A 16875-nucleotide genomic window follows, 5' to 3' on the forward strand; every position below is an offset into this window, starting at 1 on the left:
TGGTTGCCATGATACGAATAGGCCCTATTCACTGGGCTGTTTAGAGTGTCCCTTCTCTCTCTCTCTCTCTCTCCAACAGCAGGCGCACGCCAATCCTCTCTGAGCAGTGCACCAGATCAGTTCTATAACAACCGTATAGGCCACAGGATGTTGATGCTTTGGCTATGGTTTTATAACAATAACGGGGGATGTATCGGATATGATAACATTAAAATACATTTTGTTCAGCTGAAAACGAGTTGATTGACACGATAAGCAGTAAGCCACTAGACCTAGACATATTGCTTAAATCAATGGCTTAAAGGCCTAACAGCATTAGTTCGTGCACTAGCCTTGGCCACTAGTCCTACTCCTTAGTAGGCTAATGCGTTGGTATTTGTCAGCGGGTGCTGTGCAACGAGAGCTCTCTGACAACCCTGATTAACACACATTCTAATAAGAAGCTTATCTAGTTAGCACCCAAAATGACTCAAAAGTAGCATATACAAGTAACCTTGTGAAACCTAAGCTTTCAATGACATCTGAGCCATCAAGTCATTCTTGACTTTTGACTTGTTGATTGGGCAGAACCGATTGCCATTGGTTACAGTTGTCATCATAGCTACAGACCTTCATTCAAGTACTGGATACAGGAGGATATGTCTACCATTTGGATACATAGCGGACTAGAAACTGAATTTGCCTAATTTGATTTGTATTGGGTTTATTGATCGCTAAACTGCCAGGGTAATGTCTACACTAATGTAATAAGTCAAATGATCAGTGAATGTAGATTGAAAACATTTTTTAATTCATACAAATGGCATAAAAATGTCAGGGTAGAAGGAAACATTTGAGTTGATACAAACATCCCCCCCTCTCCCTCATAATAAATACGGTAGGCCTACAAATCTGATCCACATCCACAACATTTCTTCTTTCATTTTCCACACAGTGCAAAAAAACAGGTGCATCTTCTGAGAGGTGCACCCAACAACAACAACAACAACAAACGCGCAAAGTAACCCTGTCGTTGCCGTTGACAGCTATTGTTCTTGGACACAAAGGAAGAGGCTCCTTGGATCGCAGGCGGCTCATGCCAACCAACGAATAAAGGCGCCTCAATTAAAAACAAAAGCACGTGCAAAAGAAGAGAACACAGGATTTCGACAGTGTCAACATGAAAGGCTATTCAATTCATACATCATTACAATTATTAGACTCGTAAAAAACAACATTCCCATGTGTGTGGAAACAGTGTTCGCCGTGCGTAATGGTGAGCAGTGTCAGCGGATAGGCTACTAAGAATCCATATATTTTGTGTAGGCTACAGTGTGCAATGTTCGTAGCTTGCCTTATCACATCATATTAAAGTCTTATAATATGAGAAGCATTCGTCAGCAGCTTTTTAGGTGCGGAAGGGTAGATAGTTTGTCCACTTTCCCAAAAGCAGCGGCGCTTTCCACTCCTTTCAGCCATTCTTTGCATTTCCTCACCACCGTCTCATCCACATCGCCGTCTTCTTCTTCATATTCCACGTCATCGTATTTATACTGATCATTTAGTAAAGATATTTTGACTATGGTTGTAATGTCCTCTGCGTGTTCCAGATTGGCGACGGGAATGGTCGAGCTTTTGGAACCACCTTGAGTCCGTTTGGATGGAAAGACTCGCCTGTGCCGAAAGTCTACGGACACACAACCCTTCTGCTGTTTGGCTAGCATTTGTTTTTCTAAGCTGCGCTTCTGAATAACGAGAATGGCCTCCGGTGTGAGGCTCAGAGAGAATTGAATCTTCCTTTCTTCTCCTGTCTCGTCCTTTCCTATGGAACTCCGAGAGGACTGCTTGCCCCTGTCCCGGTGCGTGGTGGATTCCACAGAATTGTACAGCGGAACGCTCTCGCACGAGTCTTGAGATTGTTTGGGTAAAGTTAGCCAGGAGCTCTTTAAACCTTCTGTCTCCTGAATCGGGAGTTTAGTTTTCTGTTGTTGGGGTTTTCGCCCCAAATTCCTCAGATTGGCCGCAGTCCAAGACTTCGAGATCTTTTCCTTCTCCGAGATCTTTTCCTCCGTCTGTTTCTTTTTCCTGAACAGCTCTCTCCCGGGAGAAGAGATTCGTTGATGGAGATTTATCGGCGGAAAAGGCATTATTGGGATTTAAAAGTGATCCGACCACAAAAGCAACGTCTTCTATTAAACAGAATAATAACTTTAAACTCTAAGACTGTAAATAAATATACTGTATTCCAATTGCATTATCCGATCAAGTAAAAATGAGGTATCTTGAATGCCGTAATGTGCAACAGCGCTATAATCCGTTTGGTAATTCAACTGGTGTGAATGTGCGGTTTGTCTGGTATTTATAAGGCTCGTCGGTGGGAGGCGTGTCCACGGTAAGAGCGGAGGAGCCGAAGCACGCGGCTAAACAAAGGCAACAACCGAATAAAAACAAGCGTGGCTTCTGCGGTGGCCTTTAGGATAGTGATGTCATTCATTCCATGTATTACTTTACATGTAACCGTGTTCTTGTTGAATGTAAAAATAACAAATACAAACTGACCAATAACATGATAGTGTTACTATTCAGGGGACTGTTATTACAGGGCTGAGGTCAATTCCAATTTACATTTCAGTAGAATGTTCACGTTTCCATTCAGTTCATCCACTGAAATTAAAATTTAAACCAAATAAATTAGATGAAAGATATAAAGAACACACACACAATATTGTTATAGCTATTTATAATTTCCCAGTGACAAATGTCCATTTACTCATGTAACCGAGTATGTCTGGTATAGATCCATCTGCCGTTTCTCTGTTCGGGAACCATTTCTAGGTCGAAACCTGATTGTCAATCGTCTAGGGATATATTAACGAATTAAGGATGAAGTGCATTGACTGTTTCGACATCAATAGTATTGAATGATTCCATTTTATTCAGAGGTATAATATTGTTTTCAGAGGCTCAAAGCGTAATCTCTCGAAGGGTGTGCTGCAATACGTTCTGTCAGAGTCTTACTTAAACCCCTGGACATATGGACATATTACCTCAATGACTTCAACTAACCTGTACCCCTGCACACTCCTTTGCACCCCAGTATCTCTACTTGCACATTCATCTTCTGCACATCTATCACTCCAGGGTTTAATTGCTATATTGTAATTATTTCACCACTACGGCATATTTATTGCCTTACCTCCCTTATCTTACCTCATTTGCACACACTGTATATATATACTTTTTTTTCTATTGTGTTATTGTTGACTGTATGTTTGTTTATTCCATGTGTAACTCTGTGTTGTTGTTTGTGTCGCTTTATCTTGGCCAGGTCGCAGTTGTAAATGAGAACTTGTTCTCAACTAGCCTACCTGGTTAAATAAAGGTTAAATAAACATTGACTCGGTAACTAACCCCTGTAAATAGCCTCGTTATTGTTATTTTATTGTCTTACTAAAAACATATTTGTTTAGTTTATTTAGTAAATATTTTCTTAACTCGTATTTTTCTTAAAACTGCATTGTTGGTTAAGGGCTGGTAAGTAAACATTTCACTGTAAGTCTACACCTGTTGTATTCGGCACTTGACAAATAACGTTTGATTTGATAGGGACCATTTTTGGTATGTAACCATTGATTCTTGACTAATATAAGTTATAAATGGCTCACGAGCATAGTTCAACTGTCATACCCCATCAGAACCCAAACAAAACATGATTAAAACTATCATTTTGATATCATGGATGGTCAGACCATGCATCCGTTGCTCTGTCTATGAATTTGAGACTGGTTACATTTCTCCATCCCTCAGCTTTTTATTCAGAACAGTGGCGGGGATTAGGATTGTTATTGTTTCAACAGCTGATTGGCCCTTTAAGTGTATGCCATTGGCTTCTCACATATATTGATCCGTAATAGCCAGTCCTACACACTGTTTTGTTTTCCATTTTGTGTGAATCATTTCTCAATTTTAAAGGTACATTGTTTGGCTATTTCTAGTAATATGTGACAGAACCGACTTTGAGCGAGAGGAGCAGTAGAGATTCAGAACACAAGCCATGATCACAATACAAGACAACTAGTCATGATTTGCCTAGTTAAATAAAAACAAATACAATACAAATAATCAATTTGCACAGAAATGTTTTTAACTGTCACAATGCCATTGTTGGATATATCACTAACCACATACAGCAGGTAAAAATCTGATGATCGTATGGGTTTAAACGTGGAAAGACAGTCTGGCTGTGGTGATGGGGTGACAAACCTGATTACTGTATTGAGTTGAGGTTTTTCTTTCTTGTCCTCCTAGTCAACTTATTCTTCTACTTCATGCACATTCACTCTCAAAGAAGCTAAACAAAACAAACAACTGTCCTTCCTCTATCCAAAAGAAAGGAAATGGTATAAACCAACGGGATATCTCACCAGATCAAGGGGTTTGGTTCAAGGGCTTTTGTTGTTGTTTGTTCTCAAAGTCATCATAATTGAATGGACAAAAACACTCACATTCACAACAACACACAAATTGGTCCTCCATCCAAAGAAAGGACATATGAATAGAGATGTAGGTTTCCTCCCTCTCCCAGATGACTCTGATAGTCACAGTGAGCCTAAAGCTTAGCTGAACCCCTGCCAAGCCAAGTCCCTGTAACTGAGTCCCAAATGGCGCCCTATTCCCTATATAGTGCACTACTTTACACCAGGGCCCATAGAGTATCCCATCGGGTTCTGGTCAAAAGTAGTGCACTATATAAGGAATAGGGTGCCATTTGGGATGCATACTGGAACTAGTGCTACTAAAAGGGGATTTATTTTTATATTAAAAGGCTGATCCATGATCACACTACTAATGAAACGTTGTAATAGAATTCCATAAGCCTGGGTATGTGCTGGGTAAACACCATAGGCATCGATCACGTACTCCCAAGATAAAATATGGTTCTACATAGAAAAATAAAAGCTTCTATACTCAGATAGATATCATCCCTAAAGAACCTATATTAAACTATGAACCTTTATGGTTCCTTATAGAACCCCAAGCAAACATTTGTTCCGAGTATATAAAGAAAGCACCTTGAGGGGGATGTTTAAAAACCTGTGTTGAGTAGAGCTACGTAAGAAGCGAACAGGATATGTCTAAGAGTACCACACGAATAACACAAAGATTGATGACACATCTTAAAGGTTTGTTGTTGTTTTTCTTAAAGAGCAATGAAGCATCTTTCCTTACCCAGAGATTTCTCTCTTTATTGTGGGTTAAGGCCACTCATTGTATTGGGCCATGGGTCTAATCCAGGAAAAGTGCCCTCCTCCCCTTTGATAATATTACCTCTGACAGGAGAGGCGTGGAGGTAGACGGACCAGGGTGTCCTGTGACACTTGTCTGAAATCCCACTGTCTCATTACCATAATGGACCATGTGATCATGGATGCTCCCGTTGGGAATACGGAGAGCGGAGGGGTACTTCCTAGCTCCTGGGGTTGTCATAGCAACCACATCCTCCTTTCAGAATCCCATCCAGAAGGCTCCAGCTTATACCGAAGTTGTTTAGATTTAGAATTAACCACAATGCTCACATGACAACAGCATTGGTCCCAAATCTGTTTCTGCCGTCTTGCCAAATATGCTTATTGTGACAATGACCATAGACGATTGTGAAGACAGCACAAACAGCTAGATATGGGACCAGGATAATATAAAAAGCTATGCGGTAGTATAGTAGGTTAATAGGTTAAGATTACATAGAGCAGAAGGACGGAGTGAATGAGCCAGAAGGTCTCAACTGCATCTGGCTGACAATTAAGAGAAACAAAGAGAGCTCATTTACAGGCAATTAGCTTTGAGCTGAAGGGGTAAGAGGGGAGATGTATGTCACACATGTTGATCTGGGTCTTCTTCAGTAGGCATCAAACGGAAGAAAACGTACTGAAATGGAGAGGGATTTGTCCAATAAGAAATGTAGTCCCCCCCCCCAGTTGCAAAGCATTTTGAAACATTTTGCTAGGGTTTACACTAATGAACACAACCCAGTGGTACAGTAGCTCCTTTCCCTTTGTTGTCCTTGGCTGAGAAAAGCCAAGAGAGGGATCTGGGTTTAATGTGGTGTGATCGTCTGTCTGTCTGTCTGTCGCCCCAGGCAGGGCACGCTGGGATACTGTAGTTAACCATTAAGAATTTAGTAACATAACACAATTTGAGTTTATCAGCCACATTACTTACACGTCACTGACTTGGACACATGGGGTGAGGAGAACCAATGTGTTTCAAGGAATCACTCACATACGCATGGTCGCACACACACACACACACACACACACGTGTGTCTTTTGCATTTTAGGAAATGAAAAATACACACGCACACTATAAAAACGTATAAGCATGACACCAACATTTAAAGGAAAACTATCTTTTGGTATTTGTTTCATTAGTCCATTGTTGACATAGTCCTAAAATGTTTTGCTTGTCAGCAATCAAGTTTTGAAGATATGTAACTTTTAAAGGACAGAAATAATCAGCGTATGATGCTGCGTTTTACATATCTTCAAAACTTGATTGCTGACAAGCAAAACATTTTAGGACTACGTCAACAATGGACTAATGAAACAAATACCAAAAGATAGTTTTTGGAAGGAATTTTCCTTTAAGGGCGAACTAAGTTGGAGCGCAGTTTCAAAATGAAAACATTTGTTGATTTTATTCATCAAAAATAGACAGTCATATTCCATTCTTCTGAAGACGGAAACTTATGTTAAAATATCAGCAAATCGTATTGTCATGAGACAAAATACAAAGTAGAAAAAGGTAAGGCATGAGTTGTATTTTCAGTTTTACAAGCATCATATTGTAAATGTCTATAGGTCTTTCCCTGCTCTGAACGAAACAAGATATAAAATTGGTCTACTTCCAGGGTAGGGGTCAATTCGAATTGAAGGCAGTCAATTCAGGAAGTAAACTTAACTTTCAATTCAAAAATTAGAAAAAAAGGGCATATTTTAATGACTTCTCAAACTGAAAAGTAAAAGCTATTTATTTTGAGAGTTGTAAAATGTTTTCATTTTAAATTCAAAATCACTTCCTGAATTGACTGCCTTCAATTCCACTTGACCCCAATCCTGTCTTTTTGTATGATATATATTAGGAAAATTATTAAATATTTGAATTTCAAGCATTCACCTCTCTCTAACCTCAAGCATAAACACACTTAAAACAACAGACCCAATCGGGGAGTCACAAACAAATAAAAAAGGTTAAATAAGCATCAATCAGGGTCAATTCAGGAAGTAAATAAATCCAATACTGAATTTCAGTCTACTTCCTGAATTGAAATGGAATTGACCCCAACCCTGAAAACCATAATATGAATAAACATTAGTTTCAGATAACTGCTAACATGATTATACAACTATTGGAAATATTAATGATTCACAGTATCAAAACAGCAATGAAAATGAAAAATACAAATACAAAATATCTATCCGTTGTCTTTGCATATTTGGGACCATTCTTGTGATTTCATAGTATTTGAACCCAGGTCTGGGAGGCCACTGTCCGTTCTCTAACTCAGACAGCTGGTGAAAACCTTTATCACTGCATCTCTGGAGAGAAAGGAGAAGACAGGGGAACAGAAGAGGAGAATAGGTGATACATGACAAATATTTCACAATCAATCCAATATCAATCTTTATGATCAATCCAACACAGTAGGTTATCTCTGTTATCTGATAGAGCAGGTTATATCTGTTGTCTGATACAGTAGGTTCTCTGTTATCAGATATAACCTACTGTATCAGACAACAGAGATAACCTACTGTATTAGACATCTTAATACAGTAGGTTATATCTGCTGTCTGATACAGTATGTTATATCTTAATACAGTAGGTTCTCTTAATACAGTAGGTTATAGCTGTTATCTGATACAGTAGGTTATATCTGTTATCTGATACAGTATGTTATATCTTAATACAGTAGGTTCTCTTAATACAGTAGGTTCTATCTGCTGCCTGATACAGTAGGTTCTATCTGTTGTCTGATACAGTAGGTTCTATCTGTTGTCTGATACAGTAGGTTCTATCTGCTGCCTGATACAGTAGGTTCTATCTGCTGCCTGATACAGTAGGTTCTATCTGCTGCCTGATACAGTAGGTTCTATCTGTTGTCTGATACAGTAGGTTCTATCTGTTGTCTGATACAGTAGGTTCTATCTGTTGTCTGATACAGTAGGTTCTATCTGTTGTCTGATACAGTAGGTTCTATCTGTTGTCTGATACAGTAGGTTATATCTGTTGTCTGATACAGTAGGTTATATCTGTTATCTGATACAGTAGGTTATATCTGTTATCTGATACAGTAGGTGTCACGTCCTGACCAGTAATAGGGGTTATTTGTTATTGTAGTTTGGTCAGGATGTGGCAGAGGGTATTTGTTTTATGTGGTTCGGGGTGGTGGTTTGTTTAGTAGGGTATTTGATTTATGTATTCCGGGAGTTTTTGGGCACTGTTATATGTTAGTGTATTTCTATGTTCTGTCTAGTCTTTTGTATTTCTATGTTTTGTTAATTGGGGTTGGACTCTCAATTGGAGGCAGGTGTTTTCTAGTTGCCTCTGATTGAGAGTCCTAGATATAGGTGTGTGTTTGTTGAGTGCTTTGTGGGAGATTGTTCTGTGTATAGCCTTGTGTTTTCTTTGTGTACGTGTTTATTTTGTTTTTTCCTTCTTTCCATAATAAAAGAAGATGAGTACACATATACCCGCTGCGTATTGGTCCACTTTCTCTGACGATGATTTGTCATTATCAGACGACGAAGACTGTTACAGTAGGTTATATCTGTTGTCTGATACAGTAGGTTATATGTTCTTAATACAGTAGGTTCTCTGTTGTCTGATACAGTAGGTTATATCTGTTGTCTTAGTACAGTAGGTTATATCATACAGTAGGTTATATCTGTTATCTTAATACAGTAGGTTATATCTGTTATCTTAATACAGTATGTTCTCTGTTGTCTGATACAGTAGGTTCTCTTAACAATTTCCCTGAACAAAAACAAAATAATGATGAAAGCAATAGTTATAATTCAGTAATTTATTTATTTTTCCTTCATTCTAGTATTTAGGGGTTTAAAGATGTTTTGTACCCACCACAGGCCTTTTACCTTTTTAATAACAATTCCCGTATATATCTCATCTAGAAAGTTACTACGACAGTATCGCTATTACATTAATCCTTTGTTGTTATTGTTGTTTTGGGCGTGGCTCATGCATATTTAATTATGTTTTGGCGGGAAAGTGATGCCCCTCCCCCCTAACACTCCAGGTATTGGAATGAGGCATCACAACCAGCAATCACCATGGCAACAGCAGAAAACGGTCCCTCCTCCATCTCTCTCTTCCACCTTCCCCCTCATTCTTTCTTTCTCTGTGTCAACTGCTCTCTCTATCCATGTGTTGCTAAGCAGACTTCACTTTCCTACCACCCTCAACAGCTACTGGAGGAGAGGTGAAGCTGAACCAGTTAAGAGGGATTAATCATAACACACACAGAGAGACAGAGAGACAGAGAGACAGAGAGACAGAGAGACAGAGAGACAGAGAGACAGAGAGACAGAGAGACAGAGACAAAGAGAGAAAGAGAGAAGAGAAAGAGAGAAAGCAAGGAGGAACAAGATGGTTGGTGGAAAAGACTGGTGACTCATTGTGATTCTCTGATTTGCAGTGAGCTCACCCCCTTCACACAAAGACACACACACTGCCCCCTACACTCCACCTCCTTCCCATCTTTCCTCTACATTGAAGGCAACACACTGCTATTTTAGCACCCGGCTTCCTAAAACACACCACATAAATAAATGATCATTTACTGAAATGATGAAACACCAGCGCAACAGACTACTTCAGGATACCCCAGATAAACTGCATCTTAAATAGCACCTTATTCCCTAGGATACCCTAAGGGCCCTGGTCAAAAGAAGTGCACTAAATAGGGAATAGGGTGCCGTTTGGGACACAACCATAGTATCCCCAGCTGTAGTTTAGAAAGTGCAGATGCAGCAGGTTTAACCAGGGACTGGGGAGAGCAGCAGGTTTAACCAGGGACTGGGGAGAGCAGCAGGTTTAACCAGGGACTGGGGAGAGCAGCAGGTTTAACCAGGGACTGGGGAGAGCAGCAGGTTTAACCAGGGACTGGGGAGAGCAGCAGGTTTAACCAGGGACTGGGGAGAACATCCCCTGAGAGGGACTATATATATATATATATATATCTATATATAGTATCAACAGAGTAAAAGACATTAGAGGATCAGCTTGGGCTTCATTAGTGGTGGGAGTGACGATGTGGCCAACACAGACCAACACCAAAGTTAGCATGACGGACCACACTGACTGGAGAGGGCAGGTAGTACTGTAGAATTAGGGGTTCATTATTGTAAATAACAATTTTGAATGGTAAATCAAATAAATCATGCATGCATTATGTTGTTCAAAGGGAAACGGCACCATACTATAGTTGGATGTGGATTAACCCTAGCTGTCATTGCAAATAGGAATTTGTTCTTAACTGCCTCACTTGGTTAAATCAAGGTAATATAAAATAAATAAGGTGAACATTAGAAGGGAATAATATAAAACATTCCATCATCTAAATATTACTCAGCCCGCGTGATAACAAATGAAAACAACACAGAGCACCAATCTAAATGAAAACAACACAGAGCACCAATCTAAATGAAAACAACACAGAGCACCAATCTAAATGAAAACAACACAGAGCACCAATCTAAATGAAAACAACACAGAGCACCAATCTAAATGAAAACAACACAGAGCACCAATTAAATGAAAACAACACAGAGCACCAATCTAAATGAAAACAACACAGAGCACCAATTAAATGAAAACAACAGCGAACACCAGTCTAAATGAAAACAACACCGAGCACCAGTCTAAATGAAAACAACACAGAGCACCAATCTAAATGAAAACGACACAGAGCACCAATCTAAATGAAAACAACACAGAGCACCAATCTAAATGAAAACAACACAGAGCACCAATCTAAATGAAAACAACACAGAGCACCAATCTAAATGAAAACAACACAGAGCACCAATCTAAATGAAAACAACACAGAGCACCAATTAAATGAAAACAACAGCGAACACCAGTCTAAATGAAAACAACAGCGAACACCAGTCTAAATGAAAACAACACAGAGCACCAATCTAAATGAAAACAACACAGAGCACCAGTCTAAATGAAAACAACACAGAGCACCAGTCTAAATGAAAACAACACAGAGCACCAGTCTAAATGAAAACAACACAGAGCACCAGTCTAAATGAAAACAACACAGAGCACCAATCTAAATGAAAACAACACAGAGCACCAATCTAAATGAAAACAACACAGAGCACCAATCTAAATGAAAACACAGAGCACCAGTCTAAATGAAAACACAGAGCACCAATCTAAATGAAAACAACACAGAGCACCAATCTAAATGAAAACAACACAGAGCACCAATCTAAATGAAAACAACACAGAGCACCAATCTAAATGAAAACAACACAGAGCACCAATTAAATGAAAACAACAGCGAACACCAGTCTAAATGAAAACAACACAGAGCACCAATTAAATGAAAACAACAGCGAACACCAGTCTAAATGAAAACAACACAGAGCACCAATTAAATGAAAACAACAGCGAACACCAGTCTAAATGAAAACAGAGATTTAAACCAAGAGGATTGGGGGACAGAATGATTTGCTGGCAGAAACCAGAAACCTGTGAGTCTCTAAGAACTGAGTTTATCAATAAAAGAATGGAAATACAGAACACAAGCCCTGAAGCGTTCTGACACGGGTCCCAACACAGCAACAACGAGCCTCCCTGTGGGCTATACGTAAAACAATCATCTATTAATTCTATCAATTCATTTCTACGCATACAGTGCGATTTACAGTTACACTTCCTCTGGTCTATACAGTACTGTACAGATTCAATATGATAGGAGGGAGGCTAACGTTCTTTGTCTCCCCTCCCCGCCACAGAAACGTGCTTGTGTGTGTCTGTGTAGTGTGAGAGAGGAGGACGGGGGTGAAAGGTGAAAAGATGCTCAAACCTTCCACTAAAAGAGAGAAACCTCTAGCTCAGGCTAAACAAGCCTTTATTCCTAAGGAGGTGTAAGGGCAGACACCAGGGCATTATGTGTAAATCTAATAGGTGGGTGGGGGAGGGGGAAGAGACTCAATTTGTCTGTGTTTAATTCTCTCCTTTACCAAGACAGAAATCACCACTAAAGTCAACTCTCAGGGGTTCAAGCAGAGTTTAGCGCTGATAATAATATGAAGGCTAGTAAAATAAAAAATAAAAACATATATTAGCATGTTTTCAAAAATCTATTTTCTAAAAGGATAATATTTTCACGTTAATATAAAACATTGGTAGAGCTGGAGCGGGAAACAACAAGCTGCCATCTGCGTGGAGAGCTCTGTGTGGTGAGGGCTTTGTCCCAAATGGCACCATGTTCCCTACATTAGTGCATTACTTTCCCATAGGCCTCTGGTCTAAAGTAGTACACTATGTAGGAAATAGGGAGCCCTTTAGGATGCATCCCTGGAGGGGATTAGCACCATATGGTGGAACCAAACAGCAGGGTGTGTAGAAGTAAATATAAACATGCTTTTTTTTTTATCAGGGATTCAGGGAGTGTTTGTGTTTAGCTCAGCAAAGCATTGTACCATTTGTAGATGGACGGCTGCTGCTCTCAAATTTAAAGTCAGTGTGTGTGTGTGTCTGTGTCTCTGGGATTGTCATTATCCCTTCACTTTGTCCACAAGGTTTGTGTGAACTAAACAACATATCTACTGGATCACCAAGGAACAGGTTATGACAGAGCCTCACATCACACAACCAATCAGTGATATCAGACTGAGAAATAAAGGGGAAGGTGGCAGCACTGACCGTTAAGTTGTTCTGTGCAGTAAAACTAGAAACAACACTGTAATCAGCAGATCTCATATTGTTGTTAGCTATATACCAAAGTACACAATATAAGTAACAGCTTTCCCCCTTGGGGTGATGGTAGGGGTCAACCCACTGGGTTCCACACATCACACCAGATGAGGGGAAGTTAGTGAGACACAGTCTTCTAACCAGGGTCCACTAAAGGTCATGGAACATAATCATCTTACCTGGCAAATGGAATGTAAGAGATGCTGTACCTGAAAGAGAGACAAAAAAACGAGATATTACACAGGTATATATTATAATACACAGGTATATATTATAATACACAGGTATATATTGTAATACACAGGTCTACTACACAGGTATATATTATAATACACAGGTCTACTACACAGGTATATATTATAATACACAGGTATATATTATAATACACAGGTATACTACACAGGTATATATTATAATACACATGTCTATATTATAATACACATGTATCCTACACAGGTATATATTATAATACACATGTATATATTATAATACACATGTATATATTATAATACACGTATACTACACAGGTATATATTATAATACACAGGTATATATTATAATACACAGGTATACTACACAGGTATAGATTATAATACACAGGTATAGAGTATAATACACAGGTATACTACACAGGTATAGATTATACTATACAGGTACACTACCATTCAAAAGTTTGGGGTCACTTACAAATGTCCTTGTTTATGAAAGAAGAGCACTTTTTTTGTCCATTAAAATAACATCAAATTTATCAGAAATACAGTGTAGACATTGTTAATGTTGTAAATGACTATTGTAGCTGGAAACGGCTGATTTTGAATGGAATATCTACACAGAGGCCCATTATCAGCAACCATCACTCCTATATTCCAATGGCACATTGTGTTAGCTAATCCAAGTTGATAATTTTAAAAGGCTAATTGATCATTAGAAAACCCTTTTGCAATTATGTTAGCACAGCTGAAAACTGTTGTTCTGTTTAAAGAAGCAATAAAACTGGCCTTCTTTAGACTAGTTGAGTATCTGGAGCATCATTATTTGTGGGTTCAATTACAGGCTCAAAATGGCCAGAAACAAAGACCTTTCTTCTGAAACTCGTCAGTTTATTCTTGTTCTGAGAAATGAAGGGTATTCCATGCGAGAAATTTTCAAGAAACTGAAGATCTTGTACAACGCTGTGTACTACTCCCTTCACAAAACAGCACAAACTGGCTCTAACCAGAATAGAAAGAGGAGTGGGAGGCCCCGGTGCACAACTGAGCAAGAGGACAAGTTTGAGAAACAGACGCCTCACAAGTCCTCAACTGGTAGCTTCATTAAATAGTACCTGCAAAACACCAGTCTCAACGTCAACAGTGAAGAGACGACTCCAGGATGCTGGCCTTCTATAGTATAGTATCAGGTAGTCTATATTATAATATACAGGTATAGTATCAGGTAGCCTATATTATAATATACAGGTACAGTGCCTTGCAAAAGTATTCACCCCCTTGACATTTTTCCTATTTTGTTGCATTACAACCTGCAATTTAAATACATTTTTATTTGGATCTCATGTAATGGACATACACAAAATAGTCCAAATTGGTGAAGTGAAATGAAAAATGTACTTGTTTCAAAAAATTCAAAAAAATTCAAAACAGAAAAGTGGTGCGTGCATAAGTATTCACCCCCTTTGCTATGAAGCCCCTAAATAAGATCTGGTGCAACCAATTACCTTCAGAAGTAAAAAAATTGTTAAATAACGTCCACCTATTTGCAATCTAAGTTCCACATGATCTCAGTATATATACACCTGTTATGAAAGGCCCCAGAGTCTGCAACACCACCAAGCAAGCGTCACCATGAAGACCAAGGAGCTTTCCAAACAGGTCATGGACAAAGTTGTGGAGAAGTACAGATCAGGGTTAGGTTATAAAAAATATCAGAAACTTTGAACATCCCACGGAGCACCATTAAATCCTTTATTAAAAAATGGAAAGAATATGGCACCACAACAAACCTGCCAAGAGAGGGCTGCCCACCAAAACTCATGGACCAGGCAAGGAGGGCATTAATCAGAGAGGCAACAAAGAGACCAAAGATAACCCTGAAGGAGCTGCAAAGCTCCACAGCAGAGATTGGAGTATCTGTCCATAGGACCACCCGGTCTGAAAAGAACTAGCCTCACTCAGGCTATCTACCTGGAGGTGTGATCGGTATTTTTAAAGATCATATTGGAAAGTATGACCAAAGGAATATAATCATCAGACCCAATATTAATGGACTCTTTCCCATGACATAAAATGAAGAGGTGGGGTCAATATGGAAACAATAGACTAACTCATCATGAAAGACCAGTTTGTCTTCCAGCTATATGAATAATAAACACAACTACAAACCTTCATCAATGTGGCTTAAGTCTTTTTTTTCCTCCAATATTAGCACAAAGATAAATACAAGTAGACAGAGATAATGACAGTCACTGCCTGCACTGAGACTATCAGAGTAATTACACCATTTTGATAGAGCACATTATTGTCCTTAAAGAGATAGTTTGAGATTTGTCCAATTAAGCCTTGTTTTTTTTCTACTTACCCAGAGTCAGATGAACTCACGGATACCATTTGCTTGTCTCTGTTTGAAGGAAGTTGAAGGTAGTTTCTGGAGCAATTGCTAACTAGCGTTAGCGCACTAATTGGAAGTCTACAGGAGTAGCGAGCATGCTAGATGCTCCTGTAGGCTAGACTTCCGGTCATTGCGCTAAACGCTAGTTCATCTGACACTGGGTAAGTAGGGGAAAAAAGGGCTTAAATTGCCAAAATCTCGAACTATCCCTTTAATAAATGATGCCTGGCCATAACAAGAGGATTACATCCTGGTTATTAAGACAAGCTGAAACTTAATGGAGTGGCCTGGGAGTGAGGGTTGAGGATTTTAAATAAATAATAATCATCATCATCATCAGGGAATTACTTTTAAGAGGCTCAACTATAATCTCTTTTGTGACGTCATGGTCAGGTTGTATACTAGTTGTAATATGACGTTTTGTTAACGTGGGCTGTTCACTGAGGGGGTGGATACTAAACTCAGCAAAAAAAGAAATGTCCTTTCACTGTCAACTGTGTTAATTTTCAGCAAACTTAACATGTGTAAATATTTGTATGAACATAACAAGATTCAACAACTGAGACATAAACTGAACAAGTTCCACAGACATGTGACTAACAGAAATGGAATAATGTGTCCCTGAACAAAGGGGGGGTCAAAATCAAAAGTAACAGTCAGTATTTGGTGTGGCCACCAACTACATTAAGTACTGCAGTGCATCTCCTCCTCATGGACTGCACCAGATTTGCCAGTTCTTGCTGTGAGATGTTACCCCACTCTTCCACCAAGGCACCTGTAAGTTCTCGGACATTTCTGGGGGGAATGGCCCTAGCCCTCACCCTCCGATCCATCAGGTCCCAGATGTGCTCAATGGGATTGAGATCTGGGCTCTTTGCTGGCCATGGCAGAACACTGACATTCCTGTCTTGCAGGAAATCACGCATAGAATGAGCAGTATGGCATTGTTATGCTGGAGGGTCATGTCAGGATGAGCCTGCAGGAAGGGTACCACATGAGGGAGGAGGATGTCTTCCCTGTAACGCACAGCGTTGAGATTGCCTGCAATGACAACAAGCTCAGTCCGATGATGCTGTGACACACTGCCCCAGACCATGACGAACCCTCCACCTCCAAATCGATCCTGCTCCAGAGTACAGGCCTCGGTGTAACGCTCATTCCTTCGACGATAAACGCGAATCCAACCATCACCTCTGGTGAGACAAAACTGTGACTCGTCAGTGAAGAGCACTTTTTTCCAGTCCTGTCTGGTCCAGTGACCGTGAGTTTGTGCCCATAGGCGAC

General features: G+C 39.6%; 2 protein-coding genes across 2 annotated transcripts in view; both read right to left on the reverse strand.

Annotated features, from left to right (window-relative positions):
- Positions 1-769: 769 nt before the first annotated feature.
- prr18 (proline rich 18) lies at positions 770-3113 on the reverse strand. The gene has a single exon (XM_014158024.2). The coding sequence runs from the start codon at positions 2124-2126 to the stop codon at positions 1377-1379; it is 750 nt and encodes a 249-aa protein (XP_014013499.1). The 5' UTR covers positions 2127-3113; the 3' UTR covers positions 770-1376.
- Positions 3114-6646: 3533 nt separating this feature from the next.
- The window catches only part of sft2d1 (SFT2 domain containing 1), a 43620-nt gene continuing 33391 nt past the window's right edge, over positions 6647-16875 (reverse strand). Inside the window, exons 7-8 of the mRNA XM_014158025.2 lie at positions 13167-13196; positions 6647-7574 (exon numbers count right to left, since the gene is read on the reverse strand). Coding sequence (XP_014013500.1) covers positions 7535-7574; positions 13167-13196 — 70 coding nt within the window. The 3' untranslated portion in view covers positions 6647-7534. The remainder of the gene's footprint in view (positions 7575-13166; positions 13197-16875) is intronic.

The sequence above is a fragment of the Salmo salar genome, chromosome ssa19, assembly GCF_905237065.1.
Source record: "Salmo salar chromosome ssa19, Ssal_v3.1, whole genome shotgun sequence".
Lineage (NCBI taxonomy): Eukaryota > Metazoa > Chordata > Actinopteri > Salmoniformes > Salmonidae > Salmo > Salmo salar.